The sequence below is a fragment of the Ovis canadensis genome, chromosome 4 (assembly GCF_042477335.2).
Source record: "Ovis canadensis isolate MfBH-ARS-UI-01 breed Bighorn chromosome 4, ARS-UI_OviCan_v2, whole genome shotgun sequence".
Lineage (NCBI taxonomy): Eukaryota > Metazoa > Chordata > Mammalia > Artiodactyla > Bovidae > Ovis > Ovis canadensis.
The window spans coordinates 133521462-133540832 of NC_091248.1; the positions used below are offsets into that span (position 1 = coordinate 133521462).

The window sequence follows — 19371 nt, forward strand, 5'->3', positions numbered from 1 at the left end:
TATCAACGATGTTTTCAATATAAATGATAGATTTAAGGAGCTGTTTGATTATTGTTATAATTTGTATTGTTAAAAAGATCACATAAGATTTGTGAGCTTTTTAACATTTCAGTACACAATGATTTTATTGTCTATCTTGAACTCATATTTATAAATGAATTGGCAGCAGTTATTGTTGGAGATATCAAATTAATAAACTAGGCCTGCTTTAGTGAAATTTAGGAATATAATATAGTGAGTTTTGAAACATTATTTTCTAAACACTATTGACACCTCACAGGAAATACAAGTAAACTTGGAAAAGCATACACAAAGCGTATTTAAAAGTTTTTTTAAGTTTTCTTGTAAGAAAAGCAAGGGAAGGGATTATCCAAGAAGTTGTGTAAGGTAACAGTGGTGGTGCTGCAGTTCGAGTCGAGTGGAGGTACACCGCTTCAGTCTGTTCCTCTTGGACGGAAGCTTGAAAGGAGCCTTGCTGTCAGGGGAAGGGAGCTGCCTGTGTGAGCTGTGCGGCTTTGGTGCTGGGATGCTGACCGAGCGCAGCCGTCTGTCGAAGCTGACCTTCTGTCCTTAGTCCCCGGTTTGTCTGTGAAGGAAAGATGTTTTAGCAGGTTGTCTCGAACTGAAATTCATCTTTAAACTTTTATTACTATTAAGGAAATTGGAGTTTATTTTTATCTTGCATTATCTCACAGATGAAACTTATATATGTATTTTCGTATTGACTTTGCCAGAAAAGTGCTCCTTTGAGCAGGAAAACACAAAGGCCACGTTTCCACCGGAGGTTGCAGGAGTGGGCTGGCCCTCGGGTGGCTGGCCTGTCGTGTTTCTCTTACCTGTGACGCCTTCACGCACAGAGGAGGTCTCTGAGAACGCCTTGCTGTCGCGACCTTCACTGCCTGTGTGTGAGCAGGAGTCTTCCACTGTGTTCTCTTTTATAACTTAAATTGTCCTTGCAGACAGACTGCTCTGAATTTATGACCTAGGTTGGAAATGTTGCCCTTTACTAATTAACCCATAGCATTGTCTCAGCTAAATAAAGCTTAATGGGTAGTTTTAACTATATCCCAGTGTATGTAAAGCATACGTCACTTCCTCGCCTTTTAGCAGTCAAGCCCAAATAACTTAAAGAAAAAGGTTTAATAATTTGTTTTTATTGCCTATTGAGTGATTAATTTAGAGACTGTTTTCAGAATGTTGACTTGAAGTATAACTTTTGAAATGCATATGTGTATTCATGTGGAAAGATGTTAATTACAACTTTGGGTGAAAGGCTGTATTAGAGGAGGATGTGTTGAGAGAAGCCACTTTTGTTTACTTCTGTCCAGTGTGTCTGGGTGCTTTACTCCAAGATACTAACTGATCACTTCTGGGGAGATGGGTGAGATGCTGTGGAAGGCCTTGTCTCTCGTGTTGCTGCTGTTAAGAAAAAAGAGGCCGTGCCTCCTTAGAGCAGTCCTTGCTCGGGTCTCTGAGGAGCAAGTGTCAGGACCTATATTAACACCAAGTGAAGACGTCACATCAGTGACACTACACTACGTAGTCTATTCTTTCACAGAGGCCTCGGTTTCTCGATTAAAGACAAGTAAGGCAAGCAGGACCTTCTTGAACTCTTCTGTTGAAAGTTCATGGTTTTCATAGCTTTGTTCTTATTGTTTTCCATGGTTTATTTAATTGATCTATTGTCTTCTTACCATTTTTCATTATTCCAGTGATTCTTATTTTTTAATTTCTCAACCGAATGAATTAGTGTGGTGCCGATACCGTATGTGAGTGTGTGCTCAGGACAGGTGTAACTCACTTCTGCAGACTCTTCTGTTTTAAGCTGGAAGAGACCTTAGCCTTGGAGCGGTAGGGTCCCCTCTTCTCTGATGAAAGCTTTGCTCTGGGCCACGTGACACTGGGAGGGTGGTGGGCGGAGTGATCTAACAGAGCCTGTCCAGCCTGAGACCTGCGATTCCAGGTGCACCTCACGGAGCCGTTCGTGCGCTCAGTAGTTTTCAGGTGATCACCTTTTTTTAGCTGGACTTTCTTTCGGCAGCACTGGGTCCTGCTGCTGCGAGAGGGCTCCCTCTGTCTTAGGAGTCTTTGCTGTGGCGCCCGGCTTCTCACTGTGGTGGCTTCTCTTGTGGAGTGCGGGCCCTAGGCCTGCAGGCTCAGGACTGGTAGCCCTCGGGTTTTGTTATGGTATCTTCCCAGACCAGGCAGCAAACCCATGTCCCCTGCGTTGGCGGGTGGATTCTTATCCACTGGACCCCCAGGGAAGCTCAGTGATATGCTTTTAATGTCATTTGGACATCTCAAAATGCACCACGCTAAGACAGGATTGGATTTTTAAAAACCAGTACTCTATAGCCCCTGTTGTATACTTAGAAAATGCTAGTGCTGAGGAATGTATCTGATGTCTTTGACTGAATGCAGGAAAATAACCGATTTGAGACTTGAAGAGTGATTTTTCTAAACCCTGTTCGTTTCTCTTCCACTGCGGGCATTTGAATTACCACACTCTTGGCAAAGTTTGTTCTGCTAACGCCTTCTCGCACACTCAGAGCAGTGTGCACAGCAACCGGTAGCCAGCTCGGCAGAGAATCGTGGGCGCACATTGCCTGGTGCTTCTATTTGGGCCATCCCATTTCTGTGGGCGCTGGCCGCGGAGGCCCCAGGGCCGGCGGCCTCACTGCTGAGGAGAGAGGGCAGCCTCTGCCGGCTCCGCCACAAGCTCGCTGGACAGCTTGGGTCCAACGCCATCTCAGAGGCCTTTTCCACCCTGAGAATACAGTGATTCCGTGTGAAACTCAGCATCACGCAAAAAGTGTGTAAGACGAGATGGATGTACGTTTCCAAAACACGGAATTCTGCTCTCATACTGTTTTCATCCTGAAGTGCGTTTTCATTCCTCGTGCGTTCTCTAACTCCACCATGACGGCTTTATCCCTGCAGTTCTGCTCACTGAGCCAGCTTAGTCTTCGCTGTTGGACTTCATGGTTCTTCTGAGATGATTCTAAAGGCAGATCACATCCCTTTCTTAAAACCATGTTTCCCTGCTGTCCTAAACCTTTTGTTAGTGTGACCAGTCTCTTAAGTTTGGAATTTAATTTCTAAGTCCTGCCTGTCTAAAAATGTGACTAGAAATTAAGTCCTATTACAAAAATGCAGTATAGTAAGTAAAACTAATTTAAAATTAGACTTAGGTACCCCCAAAGCGCCTTAGTCTTCTGATTTTGTACAGGAGGGGTTTTTTAAGCTTTTAAAATATATTTTTAGATTTAAATTAATTTTGACGTGGTAGCATTAAAAAACAGATTTACGTGTGTGTGTGTGTGTGTGTGTGTGTGTTTTAGAGGTAGGGCATTACAGTCAGTTGGTAAATGTTGCTGCGTGTTAGTAATATTAGTGACGCAGCCCTGGAGTACGTTGCTGCACTGTGGTATGTCCTGAGGGGCGGCACGCGCGGGTGTGCGTGTGAAGGGCACGCCCAGCTCTCTTTGGGGTTGGTCTCGCAGGCGCAGCTCGGGGCCGGCTTAGCGCCACAGCAGTGAGAACAGGCCCCCAGCAGTCAGGGTGCTCGGGCTCCTCTCAGCTGTGGGAGCAGCCCGCCGTGGGGGGGCATTAGGACAGGTATCTTCTCAGTTGCACGTTCTCTTCCGCCTGGCACTTTTCTCTTTTTGAAGAAGTACGTTGAATGACGGTTTGCTAACTCTTCCTTACTTTCCCCATTCCTTTTCAGGCTTCTCTACAGTTTAGCCTTCAATGCCAGGTTTCTGAGACACCTCTGGTTTCTCATATCTTCAATGACAACGCGGATGATAACAGGGTAGGTGTTACACAGACTGACACATTGAGCTTAAGGACGTGACAAGTGGCCACCAAATAAAGAGCACTGTACGGAGGAATTTTTAAGCACTGCTTACAGCAAGCTTATTTCACTAGGGAAGAAAGTCTAGATGTCTCAGTTTCACAAAAAGAAAGCATTAATGCCTAACCTGTGTGTATTATTAAGTGTATGGCTTTATCTGAGGGTGAATTTGTTTTACAAATCATAGCTGGCCCTCCCTGAGGTCTGGGGATCGAGGCTCAGCGCTGCCGCTGCAGGCAACGCAGATGGGCCCCTGGTCAGGGAGCTGAGGCCCTGATGCTGCTCGGTGTGGCCACACACACAAAATCCCAGTCATTTTTGGGAAACCAGAAACTGGACATTTCTTTGCTCCATATGTCTTTTCTGTGCTTTGGATAGTGAAGATACAGACTTGAAGCAAGTCTACCACCATTACAAACATTAAAACATACAAAATAATGTAAAAATTGGTTTCTAAACCTCTTTGTTGAAATAATTTGATTTTTTATATAAAGTCTTGTGTAACTTGCAGGCTAGAATCTTTAACGTTTGTATTTATTGAATGTGTGTAATATGTCAGGAATGCATCTGATACTCAGAAATCCTTCATGGTAAGCAGATGGAGGCCCTTGCCATGCTGAATTTCTCTGTGAGGGCTCCGTCCTCTCTGCGGTAGTGTGAGAAGTGTGAACTCAGTTCTCGGAGACTCAGCTTCCCACGCACACTTACCTGCAGTGGTCACTGCCGGAGGTCCCACCTGCAGCCGCCAGCCCGCCTCGCCAGCTGCAGGACAGCCTCTGGCAGGAGGGACCCGAGACGGGAAGCTGCGCTAGAGTCTGGGTGCCTGGCGCTGCGCTCAGTACCACCTGCTGCCCTCCTCCCCTGCTCTGTGGCTGCCGCCCGTGCCGTGCTCTCTGGGTTGGAGCTCATTGGGGTGGAGGGTGGAAGAGTGCCTGTGGGTGGGCCCCCGCTGGCCCTGTGCTAGGAAGCCTCAGAGAGGGACTGGCAGGCGCTCGTGGCACAGGCGGAGGTGCTTTCTTGTGATTTTAACGCATCTTTGTGAGTGAGGGTGGTGTGAGTGACGGTGCTGCAGCTGAAGGAGCTCAGGGCGACGAGGTCCTGTACCTCACAGCCCAGCAGTAGAGACGTGGGAGAAGTGGCTTCCCGTCCAGAACATACCTTCTGTATCCTTTCCTTTTTAAATTAAAGCGAGAGGTTTCTGGTTTCTTGATGTGTGTGTATTTCAGCTGCTGGTGGCTGTACCCACCTTGGCGTTGGTGAGCGACAGGTTTGTTTAAGCAAGAGAGCCTGGGGGTCATTGAGGCGCAGGAGGTTATCATCACCCTGCAGGTGTCTTAGCTTAGCAACAGAACTCCCGTCCTGGCCCTGCCTGCTGACAGCCTGTGTGTTCCTGGCGTTGGTCTCCCGCGGGGGCGGGAGCCATGGTGTGTGCAGATATTGCCGTCATGCGGTGTTGATTGTATTAAATTATCAGCATTAAAAGTCAGTGAAGTTACACACATTTTTAAAAACTCATTACTTCTTAGACAGCCCATTTGAGAAAGTGTTTCTTTTTGCTCATGTGCTTTATTCCAAGTCCCACAAGAAGCTTACAGTGTGTGTGAGTTAACACCTTCCTGGTGTGTGGCTCATCATGTTTGTCATCAGAGTAAATGAAGGTGAAGTGCCAGATTCCCCTGAAAACAGCGCCAAGGGTGCTTTGAAAGTGGTGTGGCAGCAGGGCTTACACAGCTGGGACTGTGAGCTTTGGCAAGCACGAGGCTCATGGGGAGCCTGTCCGGTGTGGACCCCTGGCCCCCACCTCCCTTGGTCTTGGGGCGCACTGGCTCCTCGCTCATTGGGGCGCAGGTGCAGCTGAGAGGGCCAGAACCCAGCCTGTCACGGGCCTGTGCGGCGAGGCTGGCCTGCTTCATCCTTGTCTTTAGCTCAGCGGGGCCTGTTTTGGTTACATCCTGCCTGTGTCTTTTCACATTGACTGCAATGGCAGTAGTCCTGCAGTAGTCCTCTTAAAGCTTTTCAAGACAAAAACGCATTCTCTGAAAACTTCTGCAGAAGATGAGAAGCTCCATCAGTTCAGGGGGCAAGTGCAGTTGCCAAAGAGTTTCCCCTCTGAAGACCCTTGTTCTGAGGGTGCGTGCAGAAGGGAGGGCTGTCTGACTTCTCGTTCATGCTGCTGGTCCAGCCAGCTTTCCCAGTCACAAGTCCGTGTCTTTTCCTTTCATTGTAGTAAATTATGGACTTTGTATTTGCACAAGGAGATCAAACCAGTCAGTCCTAGAAGAAGTCAACCCTGACTATTCATTGGAAAAACTGATGCTAAAGTTGAAGCTCCGACTCTTTGGCCACCTGATGCGAAGAGCCAGCTCACTGTGATAGACCCTGACGCTGGGACATTTGAGGGCAGGAGCAGAAGGGGATGACAGAGGATGAGAGTGGATGGCATCCCCAGCTCAATGGACATGAGCTTGCCAAGCTCCAGGAGGTAGTGAAGGACAGCGAAGCCTGGTGTGCTGCAGTCCATGGGTTGGAAAGAGTTGGACACGACTGAGCAACAAGTCTTTGAGATGGGCCTGTTTTCAAAGAAATATTTGAGTCGGTGTTAATGGCAAAAAGAATGGTCAGCAGAGAGTCGAGAGAGAATACTCATGCCCATCCTGGTTGGTTAAGGCCGCAGGCACATAGCTGACCCTTCTTGCCAGTCACCTTTGTCGTTCAGATGAACTGACCTCATGGGAGTTAGAACAAGTGAGCGAATGTTGAACGCTTGCCCCCATCTTGTTTGCGGGAAGCAGTTTAAGAGTTTTCTGCATCCTGGCACGTAGGTGCGTGGCAGGCGGTGAGGATTTCAAGTGCGAGTGTTGTCGACAGGGGCACAGCTAAGCAGCTTAGTCATGCATTCAGACTCAGGACACGCTCTCTCCCTGTGGCAGCTGGTCAGCCCGACTTGCCCCGTGCTCCCCTCGGTGCTGTCTGGCAGCGTCTGCAGTCTTTGTGCTTCTGCAGCTGGTGACGAGGCAGCCGAGAGACAGAGACCATTAGCCTCGCTCGCTCAGCAGAGCAGACGGCGCTGCGCCTTGTTTCTTCTGTGCAGACGGCGCAGGACTGGGCTTGGTGAGGCTGCTTGGCAGTGAGTGGCGGGGGCTCCTCTCCCTCAGGGCTTGGGCTTGCTCTGGGCGCGCAGCCTTTTCCTCTCGTCCCCTGTGGGTGGTGAGGGAGGCGACAGGACGGGCGTGCTTGTCCCTCTGCGTGTGTGCTCTCGCTGCACTTCTGCTGTGGGCGGGTGGCTTCCCTCGGCGGGGTGCTCTGCGCTGGGTGCCGCTGCGTGTCTGGGCTGTGTTTGTGCCCAGCCGGGCTCCTGTGCGAGCGCTGGAGCGGGGCTGCTGGACACCTGGCACCAGGTGGCTCCCCCTCGCCCACAGCGAGAGCGGCGCCTCCAGTGGCCTCAACTCCAGCCCCACCGCCCGGGGGATGGTGGCAGCGCCGGCGGGCCAGCCCCTGGAGAACCGCGCCTCGCCTCCTAGATGAGAGTGGCTGCATGGGACTGAGGACGCAGAGAAGGAGGGGTGGGGCAGGTGAGAGCCGGCTGGCCCGCAGGCTGGCGGCCAGGACTGGATGGGTGTGCGCTGGAGACCGGGAAAGCTGTGTGAGCCCGTGTTTGGTGGGGGTGTAGTGTGAGGGCCCCAGCTCTTGGGAGGGAAGGGGGCCGGCCCACCTGGACCTGCCGCAGGCCCGGGGGTCTTCTTCCAGGGAGCGCAGCTGCGGGTCTGGTGAGTGGAGGCGTGGCGCGGGACTGAAGCGGTGCTGGCCTGCAGCTGCGTCTCTGGGTTCGGTAGTGGGCTGCTTCTCGTGTTCCTCTCTACAGCCCTGGACAGACCTTGCCTGAGACCAGAACTGTCTGCCTTTGTAGAGGGGACGGGGACGGGGTTCAGCGTCAGTAGCAGAGTGTGCGTCCTGAGGAGTGCCGACGCAGAGCCTTACTGCCCTTCAGGGACCCTTGGGGCCTCGGCTCACTCTCAAACAACTAGCTTTATCCGGTGGAAAATCGCAGCAGGGACGTTTCTTTAATTCACATTATTTACTAACCTGTGTTGTTAGAGTGGCTTTGCCTCCCCTCTGGGTCTTTGAATTGCTAATGTAAATGTTATTTTCCCTGATTATGTTTGTCTGATGTCATGTCTTAATTTGCTCCCAAACTCAGCCACTGTGTTTTCTTCTCCTTTCTCCCAATTCAAGGTCTGTGGTGCCATTGCTCCAGGTGATATCGAGGGGCTCGCCTATGTCTTTTGAAGATTCGAGTAGAATCATCCCCCTCTTCTACCTATTTAGCTCTTTGTTCAGTCACTCACTGATTTCCATACATGATAACGAATTCTTCGGAGACCCCATAGAAGGTGAGAATTCTGAGCAGTCCATTTGTTGCTGACTTCATGCCGTGTCCATTTTCATAGATGATAGAAAAGTTTTAAGCCTTTTAAGTCTTTGAGTGTGTAAGAAATGGAAGGGGGAGCCCAAATATAATAGAAAATCGGATTGTTTTTCAGTTGTAGGTCAAAGACAATCGTCAATGATGCCTTTTACTTTAGAAGAGCTGGTAGTGTTGTCTCGATGCCTTCGCGATGCGTGCTTAGGGATCATCAAACTGGCATATCCAGAAACAAAGCCAGAAGTTCGAGAAGAGTATATCACCGCCTTTCAAAGTATTGGAGTGACTACCAGTTCTGAAATGCAGCAGTGTATACAGATGGAGCAGAAACGATGGATTCAATTATTTAAGGTAATGAGTGTATGAATATTTTTGTTTACTGAGGTCAAATAACATACAGATTTTATTTTTGGATGACTCATTTTAGAAGACTAGAGATACAGGTTTCTTTCTGGTTTGATTGTTAATTTGCAAAACTTGTAAGAAGAGTCTTTTTCATTTTATATTTGCCTCCTTTTAAAGCCTTGTTTTTACATTGTAAAATATATCTTTTATAACTTGCCCCAAGTACTTTCGATGACAAGGTGATGTATAATTAAAATTTTTTTTAAATTTTTCACTAAAAGATCTCTTACGAGTTTTATTTATTTAATCTTAAGAAATTGATTAACAAAGGTGGAATAAGATCATTAACTTAATGCAAGTTGAATATGAATTATTTTAAAATACCTTCATTTTTAACTGTGCAGAAAGAGAAGTTATGAGTTACTGTGGCTGAAATGTTGGCAAGAAACCACCACCACTGAGAGAATACAACTACTGGGGTAGAAAAAAAGAAAAGGAAAAGGGTGCTTGACTTCCCATGAAATTTCTGCAGCAAACACATCTCGTCAGCTAAATTCGCTCATTATAGGAGTGGGAGCAGAAGCAGCGCATTTTCCAAATTGGTGCTAGATTTACAGTCCGTTCAGTGCCGGCGACCTCTCGCTCCCTAATGTTCAGCTGGAGTCGTCAGCTGTCCCTGCAGGCCTTTTATCACTGCTTTTGTCAAGCGATCTATTTAATTGAAAGAAGTTAATTGAATGAAAATGATCAACTAAGCTTGTATTAATATTGCTAATGGAACTTTCTTCTTGGCCATGTTTGGAGAAAGATGTCAAGCTAGACTTTAGGAAAGGCCCATTAATGCTTGCACTTAACCTGATGGGCTAATTAAGGACTGCTTATTCATCCTGCGAGCCCACGATGGGCTCTGTGTGGCCCGTTCTGCCTGGTTTTACAGCACATTTCACTTCTGAGCACCAGCATTAGGAGCGGTGAGAGTAACTGATAATGTTTTGATTGCACTGAATACAGTACTAATGCATCATTGAATTTATAATATGTGCGGATTGATGTAATACATATTTGCACAATTTATTTTAATTACCTGTCTCTGTATTCCTCAGTAAACTCCTAAGGTCACATGTTGAGCCCTTAATCTATCCTCGCTTAAAGACGGACACTTCCGCATCTTCTCTAAGCTGAGATGAGCTGTGCCACCCGTTTAAGGCTTGTAGCTCTTGTGTGAGCTTCTCCTGGGTGTGGCTGCTGATGGTAGCATATGTTTTTCTTTTAAGGGTCTAATTAAACTCTGGGATCTTTGTTAGTGAAACTTTCCACTGTGCATGTTACCAGGTTTTGTGTGCAGTGTCAGACAGTTCCCTCAGTCTATAGCGCCTGTTCACAGTTCCCTGATTTCATATACCAGGCTTATCTTTAGCACCCAGAGCCTCCTGAATTTAGTCATGCTGTATCACGACGTTTTTCCCCAGTCCTGCTTTATTTTGCATGAGCATTAAGCGGAAATTTTACAGTGAATTTGTTCTTAGGCCGCAGAATGATTCACTACTAGTTTATTAAGGATTGCAGAGTTTCTGTTTGTTTTAAAAATTAGCGTGAGCATTCACCTTTTCTGAAACAGGATTGTCTTTAGGTTTCAAATTGAGTTATGAAGATCTGAATTTAGAGTAGACTTGTTTGAAGACAAGTTTTTGAATAAGATTCCTCTTCTTTGTAAAGATTTTGTTGCTATTGTTCTGCCTACTGTTGAGCTAAGCCCAGCACCCCCCCCCCAAAAAAAAAGAAAAAAATCAAGGCATGGTCTTTGAACAGATTCAGCTGATACTTGTTATTTTCTTTTAAGAAAAAATTGTCTTTAATATGAAGTAGAATTTAACTCTGAGTGGTTGCTGTCTCAGACAGTATTCTGAGGACTTAACAGGGACCAGTCCACGCGAGCGGTAGTTCTGTAAGGAAGGCGCTGCAGGTGTCCCCGTTTCACAGATGGGGACACACGGCCCGGGGCTGGCGGAGCCGGCGTGAGGACTGTGCCGCTCCGCTCCACTGCCCCTGGGAAGTGTGAAGATGAAGGTTTAGCGCTTCTGTGTGTCTCAGTGTCGCATTCGAGGTGAACAATTCAAGGAGTCGAATCCACCAAAGAAAGCAGTAGCATTTTGCAGTAATTGCCTGCCTTCTGCTGACTTTGACAGAGCTGCGTGTGAGGAGACCTGGCTCCTCCAGCCACCAGCCATTTTCATTTTTTAGCTCCTGATGGTCCTCCCAGACCGGTTTCCGAGAGGGACTCTCGGGGCTGGTCACAGAACAGACTTCTAAGTGGATGGAGTCATCCTTCTTTGTCACTGTAGGAACTGAGGTCAGTTCTGAGCCCCGCATTGACACTGCTGAAACAGTTTGTACATTTATCAAATTTATCAGCTTCTCTCCGAGTGTAATTTACAGCGGTAACTGCGTTAGCCCTGGGAGGCAACAGGAAGTCCTGTTTGATGTGCCTTGGTGAGCAGCTGCCAGGCTGCGCTGGCATTAACCCCAAGGGGGGAAGGTGTACGGGAACCTGCTTGCTTACTGCACTCATCTGTGCGCAGAGGGACTCAGAGAGGAGGGGCTTTCTCCTACCTGGTGGTTGATTTGGATTTTTCAGTGTCAAAAAGACTCATTAAAAAGTGAAAACAGAAAACCACAGCAGTGCCCTAGCTGTGATTGAACCGTGCTACCGTTAACCATCAGTGTTGACCAGTGAGGCAGATCCAGGCTTCCTCTAAAGTGGCCGAGCTGCCTGCTGTGTCTTTCTCTGTCTTTGAAAGTTTTTTCTTGGCTTTGGTTTTGCCTACTCAATAAAGTGGTTACCTTAAGAAGTAATTGTGTAGTGTTTTAAACATGCTAGAGAATACTAATAACTAAAGGCTCTATAAAACTAGGTTAGCCATCGACAACAGGAATCCATATCAGATACTTAATGGCTTTTATAGGCTGGGGTGTCATTAATATCAATTATTTTAAACACCCATGGTGTTTATCCCGGGAACCCTGGCTCTGCGCTGTGCTGGGGAACCATAAATGCAATTGGACAGTCCCTGCTCTTTGAGCATCTCTACATAAGGAGAGAGACTCAGCGGCAAAGCTGAGAGCACACAGGACAGAGACACAACTGCTGAGGTCACTCTGAGCTTAGGGTTACACAGCGAAAAGCATTCTGGCTTTCTGTGAGAGTAATCTTAGAGCTGGTACTTTACTGGGTTTTCTCATATTTCGTTTCTACATATTCTTCGTTAGGAAATCAAAATCTAAAAAACTCTTTATTATATATTGGCCACATCACACATTTACCCAGTTCAGTTCCGTTCAGTCGCTCAGTCGTGTCCGACTCTTTGAGACCCCATGAATCACAGCGCACCAGGCCTCCCTGTCCATCACCCACTCCCGGAGTTCACTCAGACTCACGTCCATCGAGTCAGTGATGCCATCCAGCCATCTCATCCTCAGTCGTCCCCTTCTCCTCCTGCCCCCAATCCCTCCCAGCATCAGAGTCTTTTCCAATGAGTCAACTCTTCGCATGAGGTGGCCAAAGTACTGGAGTTTCAGCTTTAGCATCAGTCCTTCCAAAGAAATCCCAGGGCTGATCTCCTTTAGAATGAACTGGTTGGATCTCCTTGCAGTCCAAGGGACTCTCAACATCTTCTCCAACACCGCAGTTCAAAAGCATCAATTCTTCGGTGCTCAGCCCTCTTCACAGTCCAGCTCTCACATCATACATGACCACTGGAAAAACCATAGCCTTGACTAGACGGACCTTAGTTGGCAAAGTAATGTCTCTGCTTTTGAATATACTATCTAGGTTGGTCATAACTTTTCTTCCAAGGAGTAAGTGTCTTTTAATTTCATGGCTGCAGTCACCATCTGCAGTGATTTTGGAGCCCAAAAAAATAAAGTCTGACACTGTTTCCTCTGTTTCCCCATCTATTTCCCATGGAGTGATGGGACCGGATGCCATGATCTTCATTTTCTGAATGTTGAGCTTTAAGCCAGTTAGGTACCCGTAAATGATGTGCCTTGTCCTATGCTTGTTTTAAAGTTTGAAGGTAATCACCTAAGATATCTGATTTTGCCCACTGCGTTTAAGCTCAGAAGATTGTTACAGGTGCCTTTCCGGTTGTGGAGCATCGATGCTTTCCTTTGGTTGCGCTAATGAAGCTGAACGTCAGTGATCTCCACTCAGAAATGTCATAGTTGAGCATTCATAGCTCTAAGTCCTCGTCAGATGTATTCTTTATGTGTGTGAATTTCTTTTATGGTTTAAAATATGTAATGCTTAAGACTATTTCCGTAAGGTCTAGATTTTCTCGCGATCTTGATAGCCAGTCGACTTTCAAATATACAGTAATCTTGTGAAACAGTGCATATTAATTTAAAACCTTGGGCTTGGACAGTTGTCAGGTATGACTTTTATGAGACATCTGTGTGTCTCTAATTGGTTGTCTGCGTGGTCTTTTAACCCCGGGTTTGCGGGCGTCGCTGTTTGGCTTCCGGCTGTGTGGCTCCTGGACCCCAGCTCCCTAGCTGGGAGTGACCCTGGGGCCCTCAGCAGTGACGCACGGAGTCCTGGCCGCCAGGCCACCAGGGAGTCCCTTTGCTTTCCCTTTAGTGGCATGTCACCAAACGCGCAGCAGTTTAGTGCATTTCTGAATATTTGCTTAGATAATCTCGTTAGTTCTCCAGTATTTATTTAAGGTTCAGCTCCAGCGCAGAAGAGCGCGATGTGGGAGCCAAGTAAACGCGTGGCATAACCACGAAAGGGTGGGTTTATGCTGTGGAAGCCTCCTGAAGCTGTGTGTTGCGCTCACATGTCAGTCATCCTGGTGTTCACTTGTTCGTTGCCTCTGCTCATATTTCGTGACGCACTGGTTCTCGGGTCTCACTGTCTCAGGGTCTCCTCAGGACCAGGTGGCGGCTGTTGCCTGGAGTTAGAGCTGCTGCAGGTGCTGCCTTTTGTGGGTGCTTGTCAGCCGGAGGCTCCAGGCCCGCGTGCAGTTAGTCCCCGTGGAGCAGGCGTTAGTGGCCTCTTACCTCAGTCTGCAGACTTGCACTCCCGTGACTGAAGGCCTGTTTAAATCTAAAATCGTGCCAGTCTTCTGTAGTAGGCATATCTGCACGGGAAATTAGATAAAATTTACTGAGAGGAAAGCTGTCTTTTGAATCTCAACACTGGGTGTCTGTTGGTCCATTTTAAAATTGTTACGTCAGCTTTCATTGCCTTTGACACTCTTTCGTCACTTCATGTGGTTTTTTAATGGTTACTTCTGTGAGCTTTGGTTTTTCAGTACTAAATACCACTAGCAGCTTGTGGTACTAAAAATGAATGTACAGAAAGGGAGTATGTTTGAAGGTGTTTTGAAATCACAGAATTTGAGTTGTGTCTGACTCTTTGCGACCCCATGGATTGCAGCACGCCGGGCTTCCCTGTCTATCACCATCTCCCGGAGCTTGCTCAAACTCATGTCCATTGAGTTGGTGATGCCATCCAACCATCTCATCCTCTGCCACCCCCTTCTCCTCCTGCTCTCAATCTTTCCCAGCATCAGGCAGGGTCTTGTCCAGTGAGTTGGCTGTTTGCATCTGGTGGCCAAAGTATTGGAGCTTCAGCTTTAGCATCAGTCCTTCCAATGAATATTCAGGGTTGGTTTCATTTAGGATGGACTGGTTGGGTCTCCTTGCAGTCCAAGGGACTCTCAAGAGTCTCCTCCAACACCACAGTTCAAAAGCATTAGTTCTTCAACCCTCAGCCTTCTTTAGGAGAAGGAAATGGTAACCCACTCCAGTACTCTTGCCTGGCAAATCCCTTGGACAGAGGAGCCTGGTGGGCTGCAGTCCATGGGGTCGCTAGGAGTCAGACACGACTGAGCGACTTCACTTTCACTTTTCACTTTCATGCATTGGAGAAGGAAATGGCAACCCACTCCAGTGTTCTTGCCTGGAGAATCCCAGGGACGGGGGAGCCTGGTGGGCTGCCATCTCTGGGGTCGCACAGAGTCGGACATGACTGAAGCGACTTAGCAGCAGCAGCAGCCTTCTTTATGGTCCAACTTTCACATCCATGCATGACTACTAGAAAAATCATTTCTTTGACTGTATGACTTTGCTGGCAAAGTAATGTCTCTGCTTTTTACTATGCTGTCTAGGTTTGTCATAGCTTTTCTTCCAAGGAGCAAGCGTCTTTTAATTTCATGGCTGCAGTCACTGTCCACAGTGGTTTTGGAGCCCAGAAAAATAAAATGTACCACTGTTTCCACTTTTCCCCCCATCTGTTTGCCATGAAGTGATGGGACCAGATGCCATGATCTTCGTTTTTGAATGTTGCAATTTAAGCCAGCTTTTCCGCTCTCCTTTCCTTCTCATCAAGGGGCTCTTTAGTTCCTCTTCACTTTTTGACATTAGAGTGGTATCATCTGCATATCTGAAGTTGTTATTTTTCCCAGCAGTCTTGATTCCAGCTTGTGTTTCATCCAGCCCAGCATTTCACATGATGTACTCTGCATATAAGTTAAATAAGCAGGGTGATAGTATACAGCCTCGATGTACTCCTTTCCCAATTTTGAACAAGTCCATTTTTCCATGTTCAGTTCTAACCATTGCTTCTTGACCTGCATACAGGTTTCTTAGGAGGCAGGTCAGGTGGTCTGGTATTCTCATCTCTTAAGAACATTCTACAGTTGTGATCCACACAGTCAGAGGCTTTAGCGTACTCAGTGAAGCAGACATAGATGTTTTTCTGGATTCTCTTTCTCTGATCCCACGGATATTGGCAATTTGATCTCTGATTCCTCTGCCTTTTTAAAATGCAGCCTGTCCATCTGGAAGCTCGCGGCTCGTGCACTGCTGCGGCCGGCTCTGAAGGGTTCTGAGCGTCACTTTGCTGGCGTATGGGCTTCCTTCGTGGCTGAGCAGTAGAGAATCTGCCTGCGATGCAGGAGGCCTGAATTCAGTCCCTGGGTTGAAAGGATCCCCTGGAGAAGGGAATGGTAACCCACTCTAGTATTCTTGCCTGGAGAGTTCCATGGACAGAAGAGCCTAGCAGGCTACAGTCCATGGGGTCACAGAGAGTCAGACAGCACTGAGTGGCTAACACTTTGCTGGCATGTGAGATGAGTGCAATTTTGCGGTAGTTTGACCATTCTTTGGTGCTGCCTTTCTTTGGAACTGGAATGAAAACTGACCTTTTTCCTGTCCTGTGGCCACTGCGGTGTTTTCCCAGTTTGCTGGCATATTGAGTGCAGCACTTCAGAGCATCATCATCTTCCAGGATTTGAAATAGCTCATCAGGAATTCTATCACCTCCACTAGCTTTGTTCATAGTGATGCTTCTTAGCTAAGGCCCACTTGACTTCACATTCCAGGAAGTCTGGCTCTAGGTAAGTGATCACACCATCGTGGTTATCTGGGTCAATAAGATCTTTTTCGTACAGTTCTTCTGTGTATTCTTGCCACCTCTTCTTAATATCTTCTGCTTCTGTTAGGTCCGTCCTGTTTCTGTCCTTTATTGTATCCATCTTTGCATGAAATGTTCCCTTGGTATCTTTCTATTTTTTTGCATTGTTAAGAAGGCTTGCTGCTTGGAACTCTGCATTCAGATGGGTTTATCTTTTTCTTTCTCCTTTGCCTTTCACTGCTCTTTTCTCAGCTGTTTTTGTAAGGCCTCCTCAGACAACCCGTTTGCCTCGTCGCGTTTGTTTCTCTTGGGGTGATTTTGGTTGCTGCTTCCTGTACAGTGGTGCAGACCTCGTCCGCAGTTCTTCAGGCACTCTGTCTACCAGACCTAGTACCGTGAGTCTGCTTGTCACCTCCCCTGTGTAATCATAGGGGCTGAACTCAGGCCATACCAGAATGACCTAGCGGCTTTCCCTACTTTTTCAGTTTAAGTCTGAATTTTGCCATAAGGAGCTGATGATCTGAGCCACAGTCAACTCCAGGTCTTGTTTTTGCTGACTGTATAGAGCGTCTCCATTTTCATCTCTGAAGACTATAATGAATCTGATTTTGGTAATGATCCTCTGGATCCAGTTAAATTTTCATGATTTCTTAAAATTTGTATTTTTCTCTACAAGTTAGAAAAAATAATTTAAGTAAAGGACAAAAATGTTCTTAGGAGATATGACATTTCTAAAATATTTTGGGAATTTGTCCACACCTCATATTGCCAAATATAACATAAAAATATGCGTCACCCAGTTAAACTTGAATTTCAGAGAAACAGCAAACGCATTTTAGATGCAAGTGCATCCTGTGTGATACTTGGGGTACATTTATGCTTCTTAAAACCTGTGTTTGAGACACCCTTTGAATAAAGCTCTGTGTAGAAGACAGCTATGCTAAGAATTGTGTTTGGCGTTTGTCTGAGAGTCAGCTCCCCTGGCCGGGCCGCGTCCTCCGTGGCCGGGCCGTGTCCTCTCGCCGGGCCGCGTCCTCCCTGGCCAGGCCGTGTCCTCCCGGGCACCTCCGCATCCCGCTTCCCGTCCGCTTTCGGACGCGCTTTTCCGCAGGGGCTTCTGCCGCCAGCCCTTCCGCTCAGGCCCGGCTCCACCTGTGCCTTGTCCTTGCTGCCTGCCTCCCGTCCCCCACCTCTCTCTTCCCTCTTGTTCCTAGAAGGCTTTCTGTGTGCACTTTCTCTGGGCTGTGCTAGTCTTCGTTGCTGCTGGGCTGTTCTCCAGCCGTGGGGGCGGGGCCTGCTCTCCGGTGGCCGCGCCGCGCCTCTGGTGGCGGTGGCCTCCCCTGTGTGGCTTGGGCTCCAGGCCTGTGACTCCCAGAGCTAGCTTCTCCTAGCATGTGGGATCTTCCTGTTAAGGGATCAAGCCCAGGTCTCCTGCACTGGCCGGCGGAGTCTTGACCACTGAGCCTCCAGGCGAGCCTTCCATCCTCTGTTTTTGAAAGAGGATACAGTGATGCCAGGATAGGACGCTGTGCGCTACTCCTCTTTCATCTCTAGAACATGAGAGTATGGGAGGGAGGGAACGCCTGTGCTGAGAGTGCACGCGCTCTCTCACGGTGGTTTAGAGTGAGTCATGGCAGTGGTCCTCTCTGAAGAGCTGGACCACGCTTGCCACCTCCAAAACAGAAACGTCCTCGGCAGGAGAGCTTGGCCGGTCTTGAACACCAGAACGTGGAGGACAGCTTGTCTCCTGGGGTCAGGTAGCCGCGGACGTGAGCACATGACTGCTCTGCGGAGCGCCACCTCCTCAGCTGTGCTGTGCGAAAGTGTCAGGACTCGGAGGGGGTGCAGGGGGTGGTGCGTGGGAGCCACAGGTGAACGGGTGCCTTTAAATAAACACATTAACTGTCAGAAGGCATGGCTTTTGTCGACAGTTGTGGGTGGTGGGTAAATTTCAGCACAGTAGCTGTTACAGCTGAATTTACTTAGAATACTAGTGTGGGTGTGCGAAAGGAGAGAGGCTGTGCCACGCTCATCATGCCTAGGGATCCTGCTTCTGTCCCCACTGTTGGAAGAGCTCCTGCTGGTGTGCTCCGTGTGAACCCCGCTGAGTTTGTCCCGAACCTCAGTGAGCAGAACGTAGCTCACTGAGGTATCCTTTCTCCTCGGAGCAAAACTGAGAGACACCCAGGAGTCAGGTGTGTGAGGTCAGCGGCCGTGCCCTGCTTGTGACCAGCAGTTCGCCAGGTGGAACCGGACACTCAGTCCACTTCGACTGGGCTTAAAATCAGTCTCCCTCAAGCACTGCCTGTGTGTGGCCTAACCCCCGAGCAGGCACCGCAGCCGCTGCTGGAGGACCACAGGCTCTCGCTGCTTACCTGTGCCGCGTTCCTGCTGACTCAGAAAGGACGTTGCTGTAGCATCACAGTAGGCTTTAACATGCTGTGTGGTGGACGTCACAGCAAAATCGGCAGCGTATGCCCACCAGTGTGAAAGCTGTGTTCTAGAGCTTGAGTGGTTTTTACTGGGGTCGTTTTGTCTGGATGGCTGAGCTGCTCAGGTGTTACTCTTCCTCTTTCCTGGTTATGTGGTCTAGCTGGAGTCTGTGTCATGGAGGCCTGAGATAGCAACCAGGGACCCCTTCTCTCCCACTGTGGTTGGACACAGAATGACATTTCCTAATGCATTGTTCAAATTGTATTTCACTGAATTGGAAGCAGCGTGTACATAAGCCTGGCGGACTTTCAGAAAACACGGTCAGAGTCACTATGTACACAGTGGTTGCAGGACCCACCCCTGCTCACAAAGGCCGTGGTCTTGTAAAGACCTTTGGGTCTCCCAGTCCGTGTTGGTTCTCCCTTGTTGACTGCAAACACGTCTCTGCTCCGTGTGCCGCGTCATGTCTTTTGAAGCCCGGCAGGACTGTCAGACGCCTTTGATCGCACATCACAGGATTACCACTGTCGGTCAGTGGGCGCCGGCTGCTTCGCTAGGTAGCCAGTCGTATTCTGTTTCGGGGGGCTCACGGCAGGGTTCTGTTTATGGAGGGGCTGATGTCCCCTGAGGGGACAGCAGTGTGGTCTGGGCTGGGATAGCAGGTGGCGTTGGGCAACCAGAGTGTGCGGGGAGGCTTTCTGGAGGAGGGCCGGCTGGGCTTGTGTAGAATTCGGGGGGAGCCGTAGACGAACTCCAGAGGCTTCCGTCCGGGAGACACTGAAAATGTCTCTGGAAGATGGACAAGGCGCGTCTAGGACACTGCCCCCCTCTCCCCACCGGCATCCTCAGATAGAGTGTCTTCAGAAGAATTAATACGTTTCAACCTTAGGAGAACTG

At 48.3% G+C, this 19371-nt stretch overlaps 1 protein-coding gene across 4 annotated transcripts in view; it reads left to right on the plus strand.

Moving 5' to 3' along the window:
* The window catches only part of UBE3C (ubiquitin protein ligase E3C), a 114172-nt gene that overhangs the window by 47332 nt on the left and 47469 nt on the right, over nucleotides 1-19371 (plus strand). For all 4 annotated transcript variants that reach the window (XM_069587241.1, XM_069587242.1, XM_069587239.1 and 1 more), the window contains exons 11-13: nucleotides 3728-3814; nucleotides 8090-8247; nucleotides 8398-8630. In XM_069587241.1, coding sequence (XP_069443342.1) covers nucleotides 3728-3814; nucleotides 8090-8247; nucleotides 8398-8630 — 478 coding nt within the window. The remainder of the gene's footprint in view (nucleotides 1-3727; nucleotides 3815-8089; nucleotides 8248-8397; nucleotides 8631-19371) is intronic.